Raw genomic sequence first — 16328 nt, forward strand, 5'->3', positions numbered from 1 at the left:
CACTACCTGCTGAGCCAAAGCAGCATGTCAGAGTATTTTTACCCAGCTTCGTCAGAGCTTATCCCCAGTAATTGAGAGGATAAATATCCCTCCTCGTCTTTACAGACTTTTACACACAATTGCAAGTCAAAACTAAAGGTACGACAAACATGAATACAATATATATATATACTGTATTTTAAAGTCTTCATGTATCCTCTTGCATCCTAATGTGCTTTCTTACCAGATACTACTGTTTGAGAAGGAAGGACAAACACTGTACAAGCCATTATAAACCAAGACATGAAGAACTGCATGATGTTCTCAGCAATCTGTTACAGTGTTGTATGAAGTGATATGTCTTCAATTATAACATACTTTGGCCATGAATCATATGAGTCACCACAGTAAAAGATGCTCTTTGTGCCTTACAGATATCATGGAATCCAGTGAAGAACAGTAAGGATGATCAAGTGCCTAGGTCAACAGAGCAGATTTTATACTATCTCACCTGCAACAAAGAGATTTAATGCACCATCTCAAGCCATATCATTAACTGACAAATGCTCTAATTATTCTATGAGGGCAGAGCAATGGAGATTTAGCGGGAGGGTAGGGGGGAGGACTAAGCCGGGCAATTAGGAAAAGCAATCTTTGCTCCCTGAGGTGGATAGAGAGAGAGAGCGGTAAGTATTAACACAGTGCATGTCTCTTTAAATTAAGGGAGAGCAAGGGAGAGAGAGCATGTGAAAGGGGGAGGGGGAGTTGGCTGCGTTGGAACAGTCCGCCTCTAATGAGCAGATTTGAGAGACACCAGTGTAAGAGAGAGAGAGAGACATCCAAACATATGGGGGAATAAGATGACGACGGAGAAAAAGACAATCAGCGTCACACGAAAATCATTCCAACAACATGACTGAGTCAAGGAGGAACAGAAGAAGGTAAATCAAGAACAATGAATCTGGTTTTCCCACCTGCAAGCGAACTGGAGCACAGGATTTTTATACAGATCTGAAAAGAGAGCTGAGAGGAAAGCAGAGACAGCAACAAAACAGTGCCCAGATAAGGAATTAATCACATCAGTTTGTTTGCGATCAAGCTGCACGCTTATCCTGTGCTGGCGAGAGAGTGCGTATATATGCATGTGATCGTGTGTGGATAGAGACTGCATTGCTGCTAGCTGACAGAGACTGAAGCTTGCAGAATCCATCGCTCTTTTTTCTGGTTTCTCTTGCACTCTGTCTCCCTGTGTGGCATCAGTATGTCGGGTGGATTTGGTACAACAGTAGGTGAGCTCCTGGCAGAAAGGATGCGATTGTAAATGCTACCTGCCTGCTTCATCCATCGGCCATCACTCTGAAGACTCACAGGTTTCTAGGTGGAGCCTGGTGGTCTCAGCAACTGGGAGGGGAAGTGAAACAGCTCAAAGCCCCAGAGTGGGTGAGCGGGAGTGAGGGTAGGTGTGTGCTGGCACAGGGGCCCTCTGTGGAGGCAGGAACAAGGAGGGGGCCAGAGCACCAGAACCGAGAGAATTGTTGCTGCATTGGTAATGACAGAACAAGACGCATGGCTGGCGTGGTCCCACTTTCATCACTGATAAGCAACTGCAGGAAAGCAAGCAACTTGTGAATAAAAAGCTCCACTCCTGGAGGAGGATGGTCTGAGAGGGCTCAAGCAGCTCCTGCCTAGTTTGACAAGAGGGGACTACTGCCCGGGAGGGCTCCTCTTTTTTTCTTTTAACTTTTCGCATTGTTTTTTAAGGCAACTAAAGGGAGCATATACGGGTCTTTTCCTTCCCCAGCGTTCCACCAACACCCCAGCCCCATTTCCAAGTCTGATTTTGTTTGGGTCTTACTTCCTTTTCTTTTTCTTTTCTTTTTGAGATTTGGGGTATTTGCCAAAACCTATTTCATGCATGTCCACTGGGGGCAGGTTCAACTTTGATGATGGGGGATCATACTGTGGAGGGTGGGAAGAGGGAAAGGCCCATGGCCATGGCATCTGCACAGGACCCAAGGGCCAAGGCGAGTACGCAGGCTCCTGGAGCCACGGCTTTGAGGTGGTGGGCATCTATACCTGGCCCAGTGGGAACACCTATCAGGGGACATGGGCGCAAGGTAAACGCCATGGAATTGGAGTTGAAAACAAGGGCAAGTGGGTTTATAAAGGTGAGTGGACACATGGATTTAAGGGACGCTATGGTGTGCGGGAAAGCACAGGAACCAGTGGCAAATACGAGGGTACATGGAACAATGGCCTACAAGATGGATATGGAACGGAGACATACTCTGATGGAGGTAAGAGTCTTAAGTTATTTTTGTAAAGCGTTACAGTTTGTAAAAAGACACCACAATTTGCTAACATCTCTGCAATAAGACACTTAAAGAGTTCACTCCAAAATGAAAATTTTGTTATGATTTACTCACTCTCTTGTCGTTACAAACATGTATGACTGTCTTTCTTTTGTGGAACACCCTAACATTGGACCCCAATATTCTTCAAACTATTTACTTGTGTGTTCTACAGAAGAAAAAAAGTCATACAGGTTTGGAATGACATGAAGGTAAGTAAATGTAAAACCTCCCTTTAATGGCAAACACAAACACACTCTTACAGCACAGAGAGATTTCTAGAATGCCTTGTGATTTCCATTTTTGCACCATTCATCACTTTTTGAATTTTTTATTCTTCCTCTACTCCTCATCATTTAGACAAGCTATTTCCTCCGTCCTCCACAAGCTGCTGAGGAGATAAATTTGGAGGCTCAAATTAAGGCCAATTGGACATCTAGAAAGTCAGTGAAAGACAGAGAGAAAGAGAAAGAATGACAGATACCAGTTAACCTACAGGTCTTGCAAAATCCCTCGACAAAATCCTGGAACAGCCTATTTGGGCTGTAACAAAGTTTCCGGTGTACTGTTCTGGAGATAGTACAAACTAAGACTACCAAAACAAAAGTCAAGAACTCTTGGCAGATAACTTGACTCTGGCAAGATGATACAAAGGCCAGATAACTGACAAAGACCAATGGCCATGAAGGTAACATTTAAACAAGAAGCTTACTTGTAACAACTAAAACCACCACAGTAGCATAAGCTGGCATAACACCTGTGCAACTGCCTATCTAACTGGCCTAGAAAAAGGATTTTTCTGTCAGTGAATATTCATTAAAAATCGCAGTCCTGGAACGTAAATGCATACTTGTCCAAAGTCGCCTCAGCTGAACCCTCACCTCTGTACCTTTTTGCAAGTTAAATCTCCCATTTCATCACCCTTACTGGTAAAGGTGCCATATTAATGCATGATAGGAAGGTAACATTGGAACCACAACTATTAAAGGGATAGTTCATCTAAAAACATAAATTTTTATCTTTGTTTATTCACCCTCATTTAATTTGAAACCTGCAGAAGAAAGTCACTGGGGTTCAAAACTATACTGGACCACACTGACATTCATTGTATGGACAAAATACACTGAAAAAATTTTTTCATAACATTCTTTTGTGTAAGTCAACCAGGTTTGAAATGACATAAGAATGAGTAAAAGAAGTATGTTTAGTTTTGGATGAACTGTCCCTTTAATTAAATAGGTAGAGTAGGAGTGTGTATAGGGACTCATGTGGCTATGATATACTCATATATATTTATTTTTTTTGTCCCATAGTTCTAAAGATAGCTGAATGAATAGATGTAAGGAAGCATACCAAAGTATGCATCTTCACACTCCCTGAAGATATTGTTTCAATGAGTGTGAAAAGTTAAATCAGCACCCATTTGACTTTTTTAAGTTGAAGAAAGTGTCAATTCTGGTGAATGAGGCTTGTACTCATCAACGGTGTACCTATTTTTGGAGCAGCATAACCTCTCTCTCTCTCTCTCTTTGTTTCATTCTCTCAATCTCCCTGCATTATGGAAGTGTTGCCTGTGTGTCTTTTACAGCAAGTTGCTGTGGAAACGCACACAGACTCTGGCAGCAGGTCAGCGTGTCACTGGAGACTCAGTGCTCGCCACTCTGATTGGCTGGCTGACTCGCTAATGGTGTTTACTTACTTTGGTACTAATCTGGGACACTTAATCACGACCACAGTAAGCAGTAAGAGAAGACAGAGATTGACAAGAAAATGAGCCAGAGAAAAGAGAGACAATACAGGAGGAGGTTAATAGGGCCACAAAGAGGTTACAGTGGCATTATCAGCTCTCAGTGCTGTCTGAGTACACTACAGCTGCCATACACTAAAGCATCTGTTTACATTATGACCTGAATTCCCCCATCACAAAAGAGGACAGGTCTGAAGAGTGCAAGTTAGTTTCCGCTGGCTTCTACAGGAGAGACTCTCAAAGTATACAATATCATAAACACACCTTTGTTATAAATATAAACTGACATTTCTAGGCTTGCTGCGAATACATCCTTTTATGTGATATTTCAAAACTATTAACGTTACATCACATGCATTAATCTTTGATTCAATAACATGTCTTGTCATGTTTTACCCCTCAGTCAGCACCTTAGGGATTACTTGTCTACAGAGAATGGCATTGTACAGGATATGGCCGATTTTTGCTTTTACAGCTGCTCCGATTTCAGTTTCTGACGTAACCCTAATGATTATTCAGAAGTCAGGGAGTAAAGTACTTGCATACATCAATGTGAAACTCTGCGTTGCTCCAGGCCAACAGTGTCATCATGTCCACTATGTGGCTCATATACAGCAATTCCCAGCACTCTTGCATGACTAAAACTCAAATGCTGATCAATTTGGCTTCCGAAAAGTGGCGTTCTGCCTTGCTCAAAAGCAAATCGAAATACCTTCATCTGGCTTGACAACAAAAAGAAACAAACCATCTCATCAGTTATGTGGTTCAGATACATTCAGGATGATTTTATGTTGTTTACAATTCTAAAATGGGACTATTCCACTTCTCACAGACATCACCTACATAGCATTGAAAAAAAAGTCAAACTGAAATCCCCTTAAACGGATAACGGCCTGCTAGTCTATGTAGGCTTACAGGGAGATTTGGTTTTAAGTGTGGCTTTATTTTGTATTGTGGGGTGTTGTCGCAAATACCATTGCCCCATATACATAACACATCGCCTGAATAAACAACACTTTTATGGCATTGTTTATGTAAGACTGACAATGCAATAAAAGTATGCGGTTTGCATCAGGGAAGAGTTGCCTCTGGCCTGCCACGTGAAGTGCTTGTTATTTCCAAAGTTATGATGAATGCCCAAAGGATGGTTTATCTTACAGTAGGTTACGGATAAGAGATCATCTCTTTAGTCCATCTATGGATACAAACACCTGTTTCATTCTAAGAAGTGCACTGTCCTGGATTTAAGCATGGCCAACAGCTGTGTACTCTGCTAGAGTCTGGCCCGCAATCACACGCACGCAACAATTACTCTGAGGCACAATTGCTGACTTTGTGAAAAAGACAAGAGATTAATAATTCATGGAAGAGCCGATCCAAACAGACTTTATGCCTGCTTTGCGGGAGTCTGCCTTTTCCTGGCATGAATTCTAATTAGCATTGTATGTGAGATATTTAGGCCAAGTGAGCCACAACGCCATCATTTCTTTAGACAGACGCGTCCCTGATCACGACACATGAAAAGGCAAAAACAAGACGTATTCAACCTCGAAACAGAACTGTGTGCATTGTTAAAGAAACGATCATAAATTCAACCCGGGGGAAGGCCCGTGATTAAATCTGTCCTGTGATGTTTCCACTTCTTTGATCTTTCCGCATTAACCGTTTCCGTTCTGTGTGCCCCGTGCCGTTGCACAATACATCTCATAGGCCTCCGGCAGAAACGCAAGCGAATTAGTTTTGACATGTGGGATGCAGGACTCATAGAAAGCCAATACAGGACCACTAATCACATAACCATGTGACCCATGTGAGACATCCCATGCTCATACAAGGCTACTGCTGTCTGCATATACACTTAAGTCAGCAAGGTAATGACAGATCCAAGACAACATTTTTCTTTTTGCTATTGCATTTTCACTTCTATTGCTGTTTTCACAGCTGTGCAGTGATTCAATTAGATGTTCCTCTGATTAATACTAACGTCTGTGTCCTCAGAGAGAGGCTGTTCTCTATATTACATATTCACACTTGGTTTGTTCAAAGAGTTGTTAGATTCACAAAGCAATTGATCTGGCATCTACTTTATGGAAAGAATACACGTTATATTGGCTATTTGAACATCTTAACCTCCTGAGACCCAGCAAACATACAAAAACAAGGTTTGCCATATGTGCAAAAATACCAGATGTACGGATGAAATACCAAACAGTTGCATGTTGCCTTTAACATCAACAATAAATGATATGGGAGTAATTTTCACCTCTCTTTTAACATTTGATAACCCAATTTATTTTCTTGTTAGTTGCACTTTATTAATTGCATTGAAGATTGTATTTTCCCTGCTGTTTGCTATATCATATCATTATAATATTAAATTTGAAAGAAAAAACCAAGATGACATATGAAACACTTCAAACTGTAATATATACGGTCTTAGCAATATTAACAAACAACTTATGTCCACTACAGTGAACAAAAACGAATTGCTGAGTCTCAGGAGGATATAAAACCCAACTGAAACAGGCAGGCTATATATGGGCTTACATTTCTGCCACAATTCTGTGCGCGAAAGATCATATTTTGAGCGCACAAAAGTGCATTTTGCACACGCGCGATCTGAGTTTGTGGAGAAAATGTTCGTTTCACAAAGAAAAAAGTCACCCACTCTTATCTTCAGAACCACGGAGAGCACCAGCAGCGCGCTGGTGTCGTGACTGTTCTCCCTCTATCTCTTTCTCCCTGAGTGGAGCTTTCCCACGATATCATAGTAATACAAGAGAAGAGTTTCCAACGATTATCTAACAAATTTTCTTCATTAGGCCTGCCTGTCATGCTGTTTACTTATAGCACCTCTTTAACTGCCTCTTTTAATGAGAAGTTCCTATGGCTACCTGCAGAATTATCAAAGGACTTGAGGATTGCGTGTTTTTACCACAAGAGATCTCACTTTTGTTCCCCTGCCTGAGCTCACTGGGAAATCATACATGGGGGACATTTTAGCAATTCGTTTTGACCGATAATAACCTATTTTCTTAATGTCAAAGGTGGCTGTTTGTTTAGTCTGAAATTAACAAATGTCCAAATGTTGATGAATCAGGAATTAACACATGATATTAAAAAACAATTATATGTAAATTCTTTAGCATGACAATTACAATAAATTTGTAAATTTTTATTATGTCTATATAAATATCTGTAATGCAGCTACTTCAGGGTCATACTAAATTTAAAAAAATGATATCTGAAATGCTAACATCTTTTAATATAAACAAATAAAGAAGAATGTGTAAATTATGATCTTAAATGTAAGAACTGAATACTAACAAACAAGCCTAATTAATGTTTCATTTGTAAACACAATGAAATATAATTTTGTAATTAATTAAATGTGCATTACAGTATCCATAAATATAATCTAATGTAAAGTGTCACCAATACTGTGCTCTTCTTGCACATCTTGTTACAAAACAGTGAAGATTGCATCTTAATTTCAGTCGCTGTGACTTCGTGATACGTATCGTATCGTGACTTTGCTGGTGATACACAGCCCTAGTGACTTGGAACTCTGCCTGAGGCCTTCAGGGAACACAGAATAGTTCAAAGGCTAATCAAGGACAAGTTCCCCCACCACATACCTCAATTGGGAAGACGTAATGTACAAAACCATTTTAGCCGGTGGGCGGATCTTGTCCTCAGACCGCCAGACTCCGAGTCGGATGCTTAGTTTTGTGTCTGTGCTAACGCTGTGCCCATCAATCAGGGCACTACAGACGTCAGCAGTTTTACATCACTGTCAGACAGTCTTTATTCTGGAAGGCCTGCCAATACATCATAATCAAAAATTCTCTCTCGTCTATAATCCATTGAACTATCTATTAGATTTGCTTTTGTTTTAAGGACATTAATGTTACTGATTATCCACAAAAATTGCTTGCTATACAGTAAGTCTGTAGAGATTTATAATTGTGAAAAATGAGAACAGGAAATAGATTCTTTCATTTGTGGCCTGTAGAAATTACAATAACGTTGTTATGATGAAGATATTTAGCTACTGTTATCTCAAAATCTTGAGTTATTTTAGTCTTCTGGAATGTTACAGTTAAATCTGAAGTGAGCAAAAGTATGCAGTAGATAATGAATGGAAGATAGTGTGTGCGTTTGTGCGAAAGAACTACACTGTGAATGTTTAGGAGGTGTGAACTGATGCCTCCTCTCTTTCTATGTGTCACTGTGTGTGGGAATTTTCCAAGCTAATCCCATCAGTTTAGGCCTGCGTTTGATCTACATATCACACAGCACGCAGCGGCTGCCCGACAATATGAAGCAAGCATCAGCCAGATGTTGGCCAACTGTCGGCCACTCCGCCGGAACGCGGCATCAGAATCACAACAGTACAGGCCTGTGACAGTGTGTCAGTTTCCTGTTCTCACTTCAAGTGCAGTACTTGCTTTCTCTCTTTCATACACACACTCAGCCTGCAAGTATTCTCCTTCTGATAAAATGATTAAATCCTTGAAGGGTAGAAAGAAAGAAACAGACAGACAAACAGAAATATATAGAACAATCGACAGATGGAATGAAAGAGAAACGATAAATAGAAAGAAAGATATATATGGAAAGATAGATAGATGGAATGAAAGATGATAAATAGAAGGATAGATAGATAGAATGAAAGATGATAAATAGAAAGAAGGATAGTTATATATAATGATAGATAGATAGATCGATCAACATATGGAATGAAAGAGATGATAAATAGAAAGTGATACATTTATAGAACGATACGATAGATAGATAGAATGAAAGATGATAAATAGAAGGTTAGTTATATATAATGATAGATAGATAGATGATAGATCAACATATGGAATGAAAGATGATAAATAGAATGATAAATTTATAGAACAATAGATAGACAGATGGAATGAAAGATAATAAATAGAAAGAAGGATAAATATATAGAACGATAGATAGATAGTTAGAACGATAGTTAGATAGATAGATAGATAGATAGAGGATGCTGTTAAAGAGGAAGCTCTGTGGCAGGGCTGTTTGTGAGCCAGGAAAGTACATATATTGAAGTGGGGGCTGGGAAAATCCACCAAGCACAGCTCCAGCCCCATCGAGCCATCCAGCAGCCCTCGCTGACCTGCCAACCCACAGAGATCAATACAGGCAGAGGGAATGGGGGCGTTCATATGGCTGGATGTGTATGCATGTAGCTAACAGGATGAGAAAGCTGATAATGTATAGACAAAAGGGATGGGAGAAAAGAAAAGAGGGTTAGAACGAATAAGAGATGGTGAGATAACGGAAGTAGCACAGTGAGCTGTGTGTGTGGCTGCCACAGTAATAGTGCCAGCATGTTCTAGAATGTTGGCCAGGATGAATCATCAGCATGTAAGGATAGTGGTTACATCAGAGGTGATCTCATAGAGCGCCAAAAAGTACAGGACAGATCAGGTGGATGGTGAATATACACCTTCCGGTATAAAAGATCCATGCTAGGTGAGCACAAACTCTTAAAGGGACAGTTCACTCAGTTTACTCACACCTCACGTTGTTCTAAATTTGTTGAGTCTGTGGAACACAAAAAGAACATTTTCCTGAACACTCCAGTTAAATTTTCTTACATTACATGGCCATGATATCATCAAAAAATCTTTTGTGTTTATTGAAGAAACAATATCATACAGGTTTTAAGAGTGAGTAAATTATTTTTGGGTGAATTATTCTTTTAAACATGTCTGTATGAGAGAGCATTATCCCAGATTTCAGCACCATGGAGAGAGACATTCTGTAATTAGGTTGTAAGTGCTTTAACCACTTATAAGTTGACATGGCATCTTAAAGACAAAGTGTTTAACTGATATGAAATAAAAACAAAAAATACACTGACAGCTAACACAATTTTTGTCTTCAATGATAATGTCTTAAATTATCTTCGTTTGAGGGCCTTTCTTAGCAGATATTGATATATGCCATTAGTTGCGATTCATTAAGCACCAGTCCTATAATGAAACAACAACTGTAAGGTTTAAAATGCTCTTTTTCTTCTTCAGTGACAACATTTTCGGATTAAGGCCCATCAGTGCTGTTTTTATCACCTGCGAGAACCTTAGTGTTATTGGTTACCCATGTCACTTAATGAAAGTTGGTGATTCATCAAGACTCCCGACAGAAAGATCAGGCTGCCAGCGCCATAAAGAAAATTTTACAGGACGCAACAGTCCATTATTTTGTTTGCACACTCACCAAAAATAACACTGCTGGCGGCTAAATTGATGGGCATTGTGATACCTCATGGACATTAAGATCGATAAGATGAAAACTTGGTCCCTTGAGGCTCCATCACAATAAGCAAAGTAATGGAGCCAGGTCTGGAGATCATGGCTGCCAAAAACACTCTTCTACTGTTGCCATTATGGCACTTCCTGTGCTTGCCATTGATGAGGTTAGTCATGCTGATGACGCTATTAGTGATCACAGCTGTAACAATGGTGCGTCTCAGGGGCATCATGCACCGAGTTTGATAGTTTGACAAAATGAGACAAAACATTTTTTTTATTATTAATTAAGTATTTAACGATTATTTTTAGGTGATATACAACATTTGCGCTGTAGATTTCAACGTAGTTTGCTATAGCGAAATACTAGGCACCTTTTCCACATTATTTTTATGCACTGCCCCACAACATTTCATTCTTTTTTTTTCATTAAGTTGTTACTCGCTCTCATTGCGTGGCACAAAAGCAACGAGAGAAGCATTTTATTGAGCTCACGAGGATTATTACTGTTTGTGCCTGGAGTAACACACTACCACACACTACAAACCTCTCCCAACTGTATTGAGTTACTCAAAAGGAACAAACATATTACAGAGCTGTGAATTGCAGTATGATCTCCCTGGTGGTTAAGTTTATAGTATCAAGGCAGGTAAAAGGGCAATTAACCTTTTCAAAATACTAAGTGCCTGCAGCTAAATTGTTGTTTTGACTGTCCTTTGGTTTTCAATCATAATCACAAGGAAAAATGACCAAAACTCAAAGCACCTGTTTGTTAGCACACATAAGTTCACCGAAAGGTTTCACAGATATTTTCTGTCTAACTTTGCTGCAAATGGACTCGGGTCCACAAAATCTTCCATTGCCATCAGCTATTTAAGTTACAATTTAACTTTCCATGAATAAGATGAAATAACTTGGGACTTGTCAGCAGATGTGAAACCCAGGGTTCAACAGGGTTGACACTATTGTTGCAACTGGCTGTTTTTCTAGTCCCCGAAACCATTAGAAAAGACTTATTTCTTTGACCATTCTTCTTACCACTGCAGCTAAAAGGCAGCCTTTTCAGACAGTTTGCTTTATATAATGCTTTTTCCAGCATAGTCACAGGCTGAAATCAGAGCTGAAAACATTAGGCAACTCTCCAAACTGGAGAAACCTGAGGGCAGCAGACTCAGCAGGGGAACCCTGGGTTTCACATCTGCTGCAGTTCCGCAAAATCCTGCAACAGACAGCTTGATTGCTGATTCGTAGTGTACATGCCTAAAGTTGTCTCTTATCTCCTGTCTTTTCACTCAGGTACATACCAGGGCCAATGGGTGGGCGGCATGCGGCATGGATACGGCGTACGGCAAAGCGTTCCATACGGCATGGCGGCCGTCATCCGTTCACCTCTGCGTACCTCCATAAACTCTCTGCGCTCCGAGCACAGCAATGGCACAGCTCTGCTGACTGGCGATCGGGCGCCTGTGGCTGGCGTGGGGGGCGGCGGTGTCCTAGCAGCGGGCAGCCCGGCCGTATCCCGTGGAGGCTTCGTTCTGACGGCTCACAGTGAGGCAGAGCTATTGAAGAACAAAAAGAAGGGCCTGTTCCGCCGCTCACTCCTGAGTGGTCTCAAGCTGCGAAAATCTGAGTCCAAGAGCTCATTAGCCAGCCAGCGAAGCAAGCAGAGTTCCTTCCGCAGCGAGGCCGGAATGAGTACGGTGAGCTCCGCCGCATCCGACATCAACTCAACCATCAGCCTAGGCGAAGGGGAAGGTGAGCTGCCAGTGGGCGAGGACGATGTAGACGCCACTACCACCGAGAGTTATGCCGGCGAATGGAAGAACGACAAGAGGACAGGATGCGGGGTGAGCCGGCGTTCGGACGGACTGCACTACCAGGGTGAGTGGTTGGGCAACAAGAGGCATGGCTACGGATGCACCACCTTTCATGATGGCACCAAAGAGGAGGGCAAATACAAACAGAACGTGCTTGTCAGCGGCAAACGCAAGAACCTCATCCCACTACGTGCCAGCAAGATCCGCGAGAAAGTGGACAGGGCGGTCGAAGCGGCGGACAAGGCCGCCGACATTGCAAAGCAGAAGTCAGAGATCGCGCTCTCAAGGTAAGACACGGGGTCTTAATTCGAAAACATATCTTTGCTAGCTGCTTGTTGACCTCAAAAAGCACTCGACCCCAATGCTAACATACTTTCTCAAAGCAAACCAAGGCGGTTACCTAATTTTAGGGTGAAAATAATGCTTTAAACGATTTTACTAGAGTAGCTCCTGATTTTTAAATGGTTCAAAGACCAACTTGACAAGCTCAATGTTTGTGCAAACAAATGCTAATGTACTCTTAAGAGTTGACAAAATTAGCTTTAAGTACACATGCATGTTTCAAATGGACCAAAAATGTTGATGACTCACTAGACATAATTTTGTCCAATTAGATCCTCTAGAATAAGCACAGTATGTCTCTCCCATCTGCAACAGACTACCAAGTACTTGGGCTCATGGCCATGATGTAACTAAATCATATGCACTGACATATTTCTTTTTGAAACAAAGTTTGGGCGCTTTCCCTAATGAGCTTTAGTTACACGAACCTATGTACCTGCTAGTTGGTTGCAGGTGGTATAAAGCCCAAGTATACTTCAGTTTTGACGTGAACACTTAGTGTATGCATACAGCGGCAGCCGAACACATTGTTTTTCAAAATATACTCCATTTGATACTGTGCGTGAACACAGGCACTCAACAAATGTGCACTAGAAAGATTCATCCTTTTCCAGTGTATGTGCTATTTCTCTCCACGAGTTATGACTGATAAAAATATTCTACAAAGCATTTGATTGGACAACATCTGTGTAGTGCAGGATGTCATCATCAATATTTTCGGCCCATTTTCCTGGTAGAGCAACATTATAAATTTGCATTGTAAAAATGCATATATGTGCTAAAAGCTAATTTTATTAACTCTTAGGAGTATGCAAGCATATAGATGGCTTCAAAGCTAACAAACATGGACTTTAACTGAAACTATTCTTAAATTAATGGAGTCTTAAAATGCACGCCGTGTTCCTTAGCATTAGTATGCACACTCAAACATCTGCTTGGACTACACAAGTGCTCATTGACATTACTGTATCGTTCTACAACATTCATCCTCTCAATTCTTTACACTGCAACCAAACACAGGGCCATATTTCTAGCGGTTACTTGGGACCTGTTAAATAGGCCTTGCTGGTGCCATTCTGTGGTGTGGTTGCTAAGGAAACGTGAATGATTTGTGTCGGTGTCAGCGTGGAGAGAGAATACATAAGTCGGGATTCACTTAATGAGAGTCATGTAGATTCTGGGTGTATCAGCAAGCTGACTGATGTCTGTATTGATGCAGAGCAACAGTGGTAATCAATAACATAGACATGTGGAATGCCATAGTCATAAATTGCCTGACGCTGTTAGTGTGTGTCCGTGTATGTGTGTGTGTGTTTATTAACCGAATACAGTTTGGTTGAATATTGAATGCTAATTGAAAAATGGAAGCATTTTTCACCATGTTGTCTGCATGTCTGCTTTTGTTGATGTTGTCTAGACTAGAGCAGTGTTGCAACCTTTGTGGTCTTAGGTAGCAATACAGCGGCATAAATAAGGTTCAAATGCTCCTTCATTGACACCAAAACGGAAATGTGTTCTATGACCTGACATTACACTGTAAAAGGGGAGAAAAATAAAAAAATTAATTGCAATTAAATTACAATTATTTTAACCTTTTGGTAGCCTTAATATTAGAAAAATGGTCCATCCAAAACAGTTTTGTTATTGTTAACTAAAACTAAAATTAATGAAAATAATTTATGTTAATTCAAATAAAGTTGAAATAAATTTGTAATAAAATATGTAATAAAACGTAAATGTTAAAAACGTGTTTCTTATTGAAGCTGAAGTACTAGAATTACTAAAAGTAAAAATGTAACAACATAAATTAAATCTACAAATAAAACTAATAAAATGACAAAATTGTAAACTAAAATTTAAATATATAAAATACCGTTTATAAATATATAAAATATATAAAAACCTGAAAATATAAAATAGAAGCCAATTCAAAATATTAAAAAAATACTATATGAATAATACTAAAATAATACTGTTAAAAAAATTAAAATGTACTCATCATTTACTCAACCTTATTTTGTTCCAAACCTTTATAACCCTTTAAAAAAAAAAAAAAAAACGATTCTGGTTAGTGAAAGAAATATTTTTTGAGTCAGATCTCTTAAATTAATCAGTTGATCTGTTCACAAATCAGACTAATTCAACTCACTGAATAGAAGCCAATTCAACAACAGTTTGCAGAAGATTTTTTATTGAATAAGAAATTCAATTTCTGTCTGTTTCTCATATAAAGCTATAGAATGACTTCAGGAGAGTTGAAATATAGCACACAGGTCATATGAACCACATTTCTAATATGTTTATGGTGCTTTTGTGTTTCCCCCATTCATTGTAATTGCATGGAAAACAGCAACTAGCACACTCTTCAAAATATCTCCTTTTTGTGTTCCACAGAAGAAACATACAGGTTTAAAACAACATGAAAATGAGTCAATAATGACAGAATTGTTCGTTTTTAGGTAAACTATCCCTTTAAGACTCAGTTTTATATATATAAAAAGAACTTAAGCTAAATCAAAGTCTTTCCAAGAACCCCATGGAGTTTGGTACATTCTCCAGACTGGGAATCACGGGTCTAGTTCGGGTTGTTTGGGTGACTCATAGGTCAGCAGAAGAAAAAGGAGATCGAGATAGGGTTCAGGAAGAGAAATCAGAAGCGAGAGAAACACAGAGAATCAGAGACTTCCGCATTATGCCAAGAGTGCTGGAGACCTGCTGGAGATAGACCAGGCAGGCTGAATTGGATCTAAGCCAGTTCGCCTATTTTTTTCACTCTCTCCATTTCAAACACAATCCCAACTGCTCACAAACTCACAGTAGCTTATAGCCTCACACATGTTGCGGACACGTGCTGTGTGCATCCATGTGATCTGTACATACATGTTAGGGAAATGTGTGTGTAAGTACATATGTTGAGTTTATGTGCTCGTGCCTGCCCATTGATGGCGGCTGCATATGTTTGCGTACGTGTGCGCTCATTCAAACGTGCATAGGTATGCATGTGCTATATTAAGAGCGTCACTCACCCCACAAATCCCACTGACCTCATTATATTCTCAGCAATGCTATCACTACAGCTTAGCACTGGCCCTGCCAACACACGGAGCAGACACATACACACAGTGCTTGAGAGCAACCAATGAGATAAAGCTGAAACAGAAATGTAAAATAAAGCATTACACTGTGGTTTTATGCATTTTTCAGGTTCTAAGTGTATGTATTATCAAAGACTATAGAAGGGACTTTGGTATTATTACCTCATTTGCAAACTCTTAAGGAAAAAAACAAATTTAATGTTAAAATCAAAATGGGCATGTTTTTAGTATTATTTATACACTATTGTAGTATTTATTCATATTTTGAATTAGATTTAATTTTTATAATTTCAGTTTTCATTTTGAGTATTAGTAATTTTGTTATGTGTTCTTTTTTAATATTTATATTTAGCTTATTTTTATATTTTATATTGGTGTTAGTCTTAGTAAGTTACTTTAAATTACACTTATTTTATTTAAGTTAAGGGTCCTATTATGCTTTTTCACTTTTTCAACTTTAGTTAGTCTGTAATGTTGCTGTTTGAGCATAAAAAAGATCTGCAAAGTTACAAAGCTCGAAGTCCACTTCAAAAGGAGATATTTTATTTAACAGAAAAAACGTTTCAAAAACTACAACGAACGACTCGTTTGGACTACAACGCACATTTTCCGGGATTTGTGATATCACAAAGATCGACGAATGGGACGAGACCTGGTAATGAGTGTTATCACTATGTCAGAGACACGCTAGCTTTCCCAAGGCAGAC

At 39.7% G+C, this 16328-nt stretch overlaps 1 protein-coding gene across 1 annotated transcript in view; it reads left to right on the forward strand.

Moving 5' to 3' along the window:
- The first annotated feature begins 726 nt into the window (after nt 1–726).
- Nucleotides 727–16328, forward strand: part of LOC107714052 (junctophilin-3-like) — a 33239-nt gene continuing 17637 nt past the window's right edge. Inside the window, exons 1-2 of the mRNA XM_016519746.1 lie at nt 727–2276; nt 11664–12471. Coding sequence (XP_016375232.1) covers nt 1895–2276; nt 11664–12471 — 1190 coding nt within the window. The 5' untranslated portion in view covers nt 727–1894. The remainder of the gene's footprint in view (nt 2277–11663; nt 12472–16328) is intronic.

This window comes from Sinocyclocheilus rhinocerous, unplaced genomic scaffold (genome assembly GCF_001515625.1).
Source record: "Sinocyclocheilus rhinocerous isolate Xijiao unplaced genomic scaffold, SAMN03320098_v1.1 scaffold568, whole genome shotgun sequence".
In the NCBI taxonomy this organism is placed as follows: Eukaryota; Metazoa; Chordata; class Actinopteri; order Cypriniformes; family Cyprinidae; genus Sinocyclocheilus; species Sinocyclocheilus rhinocerous.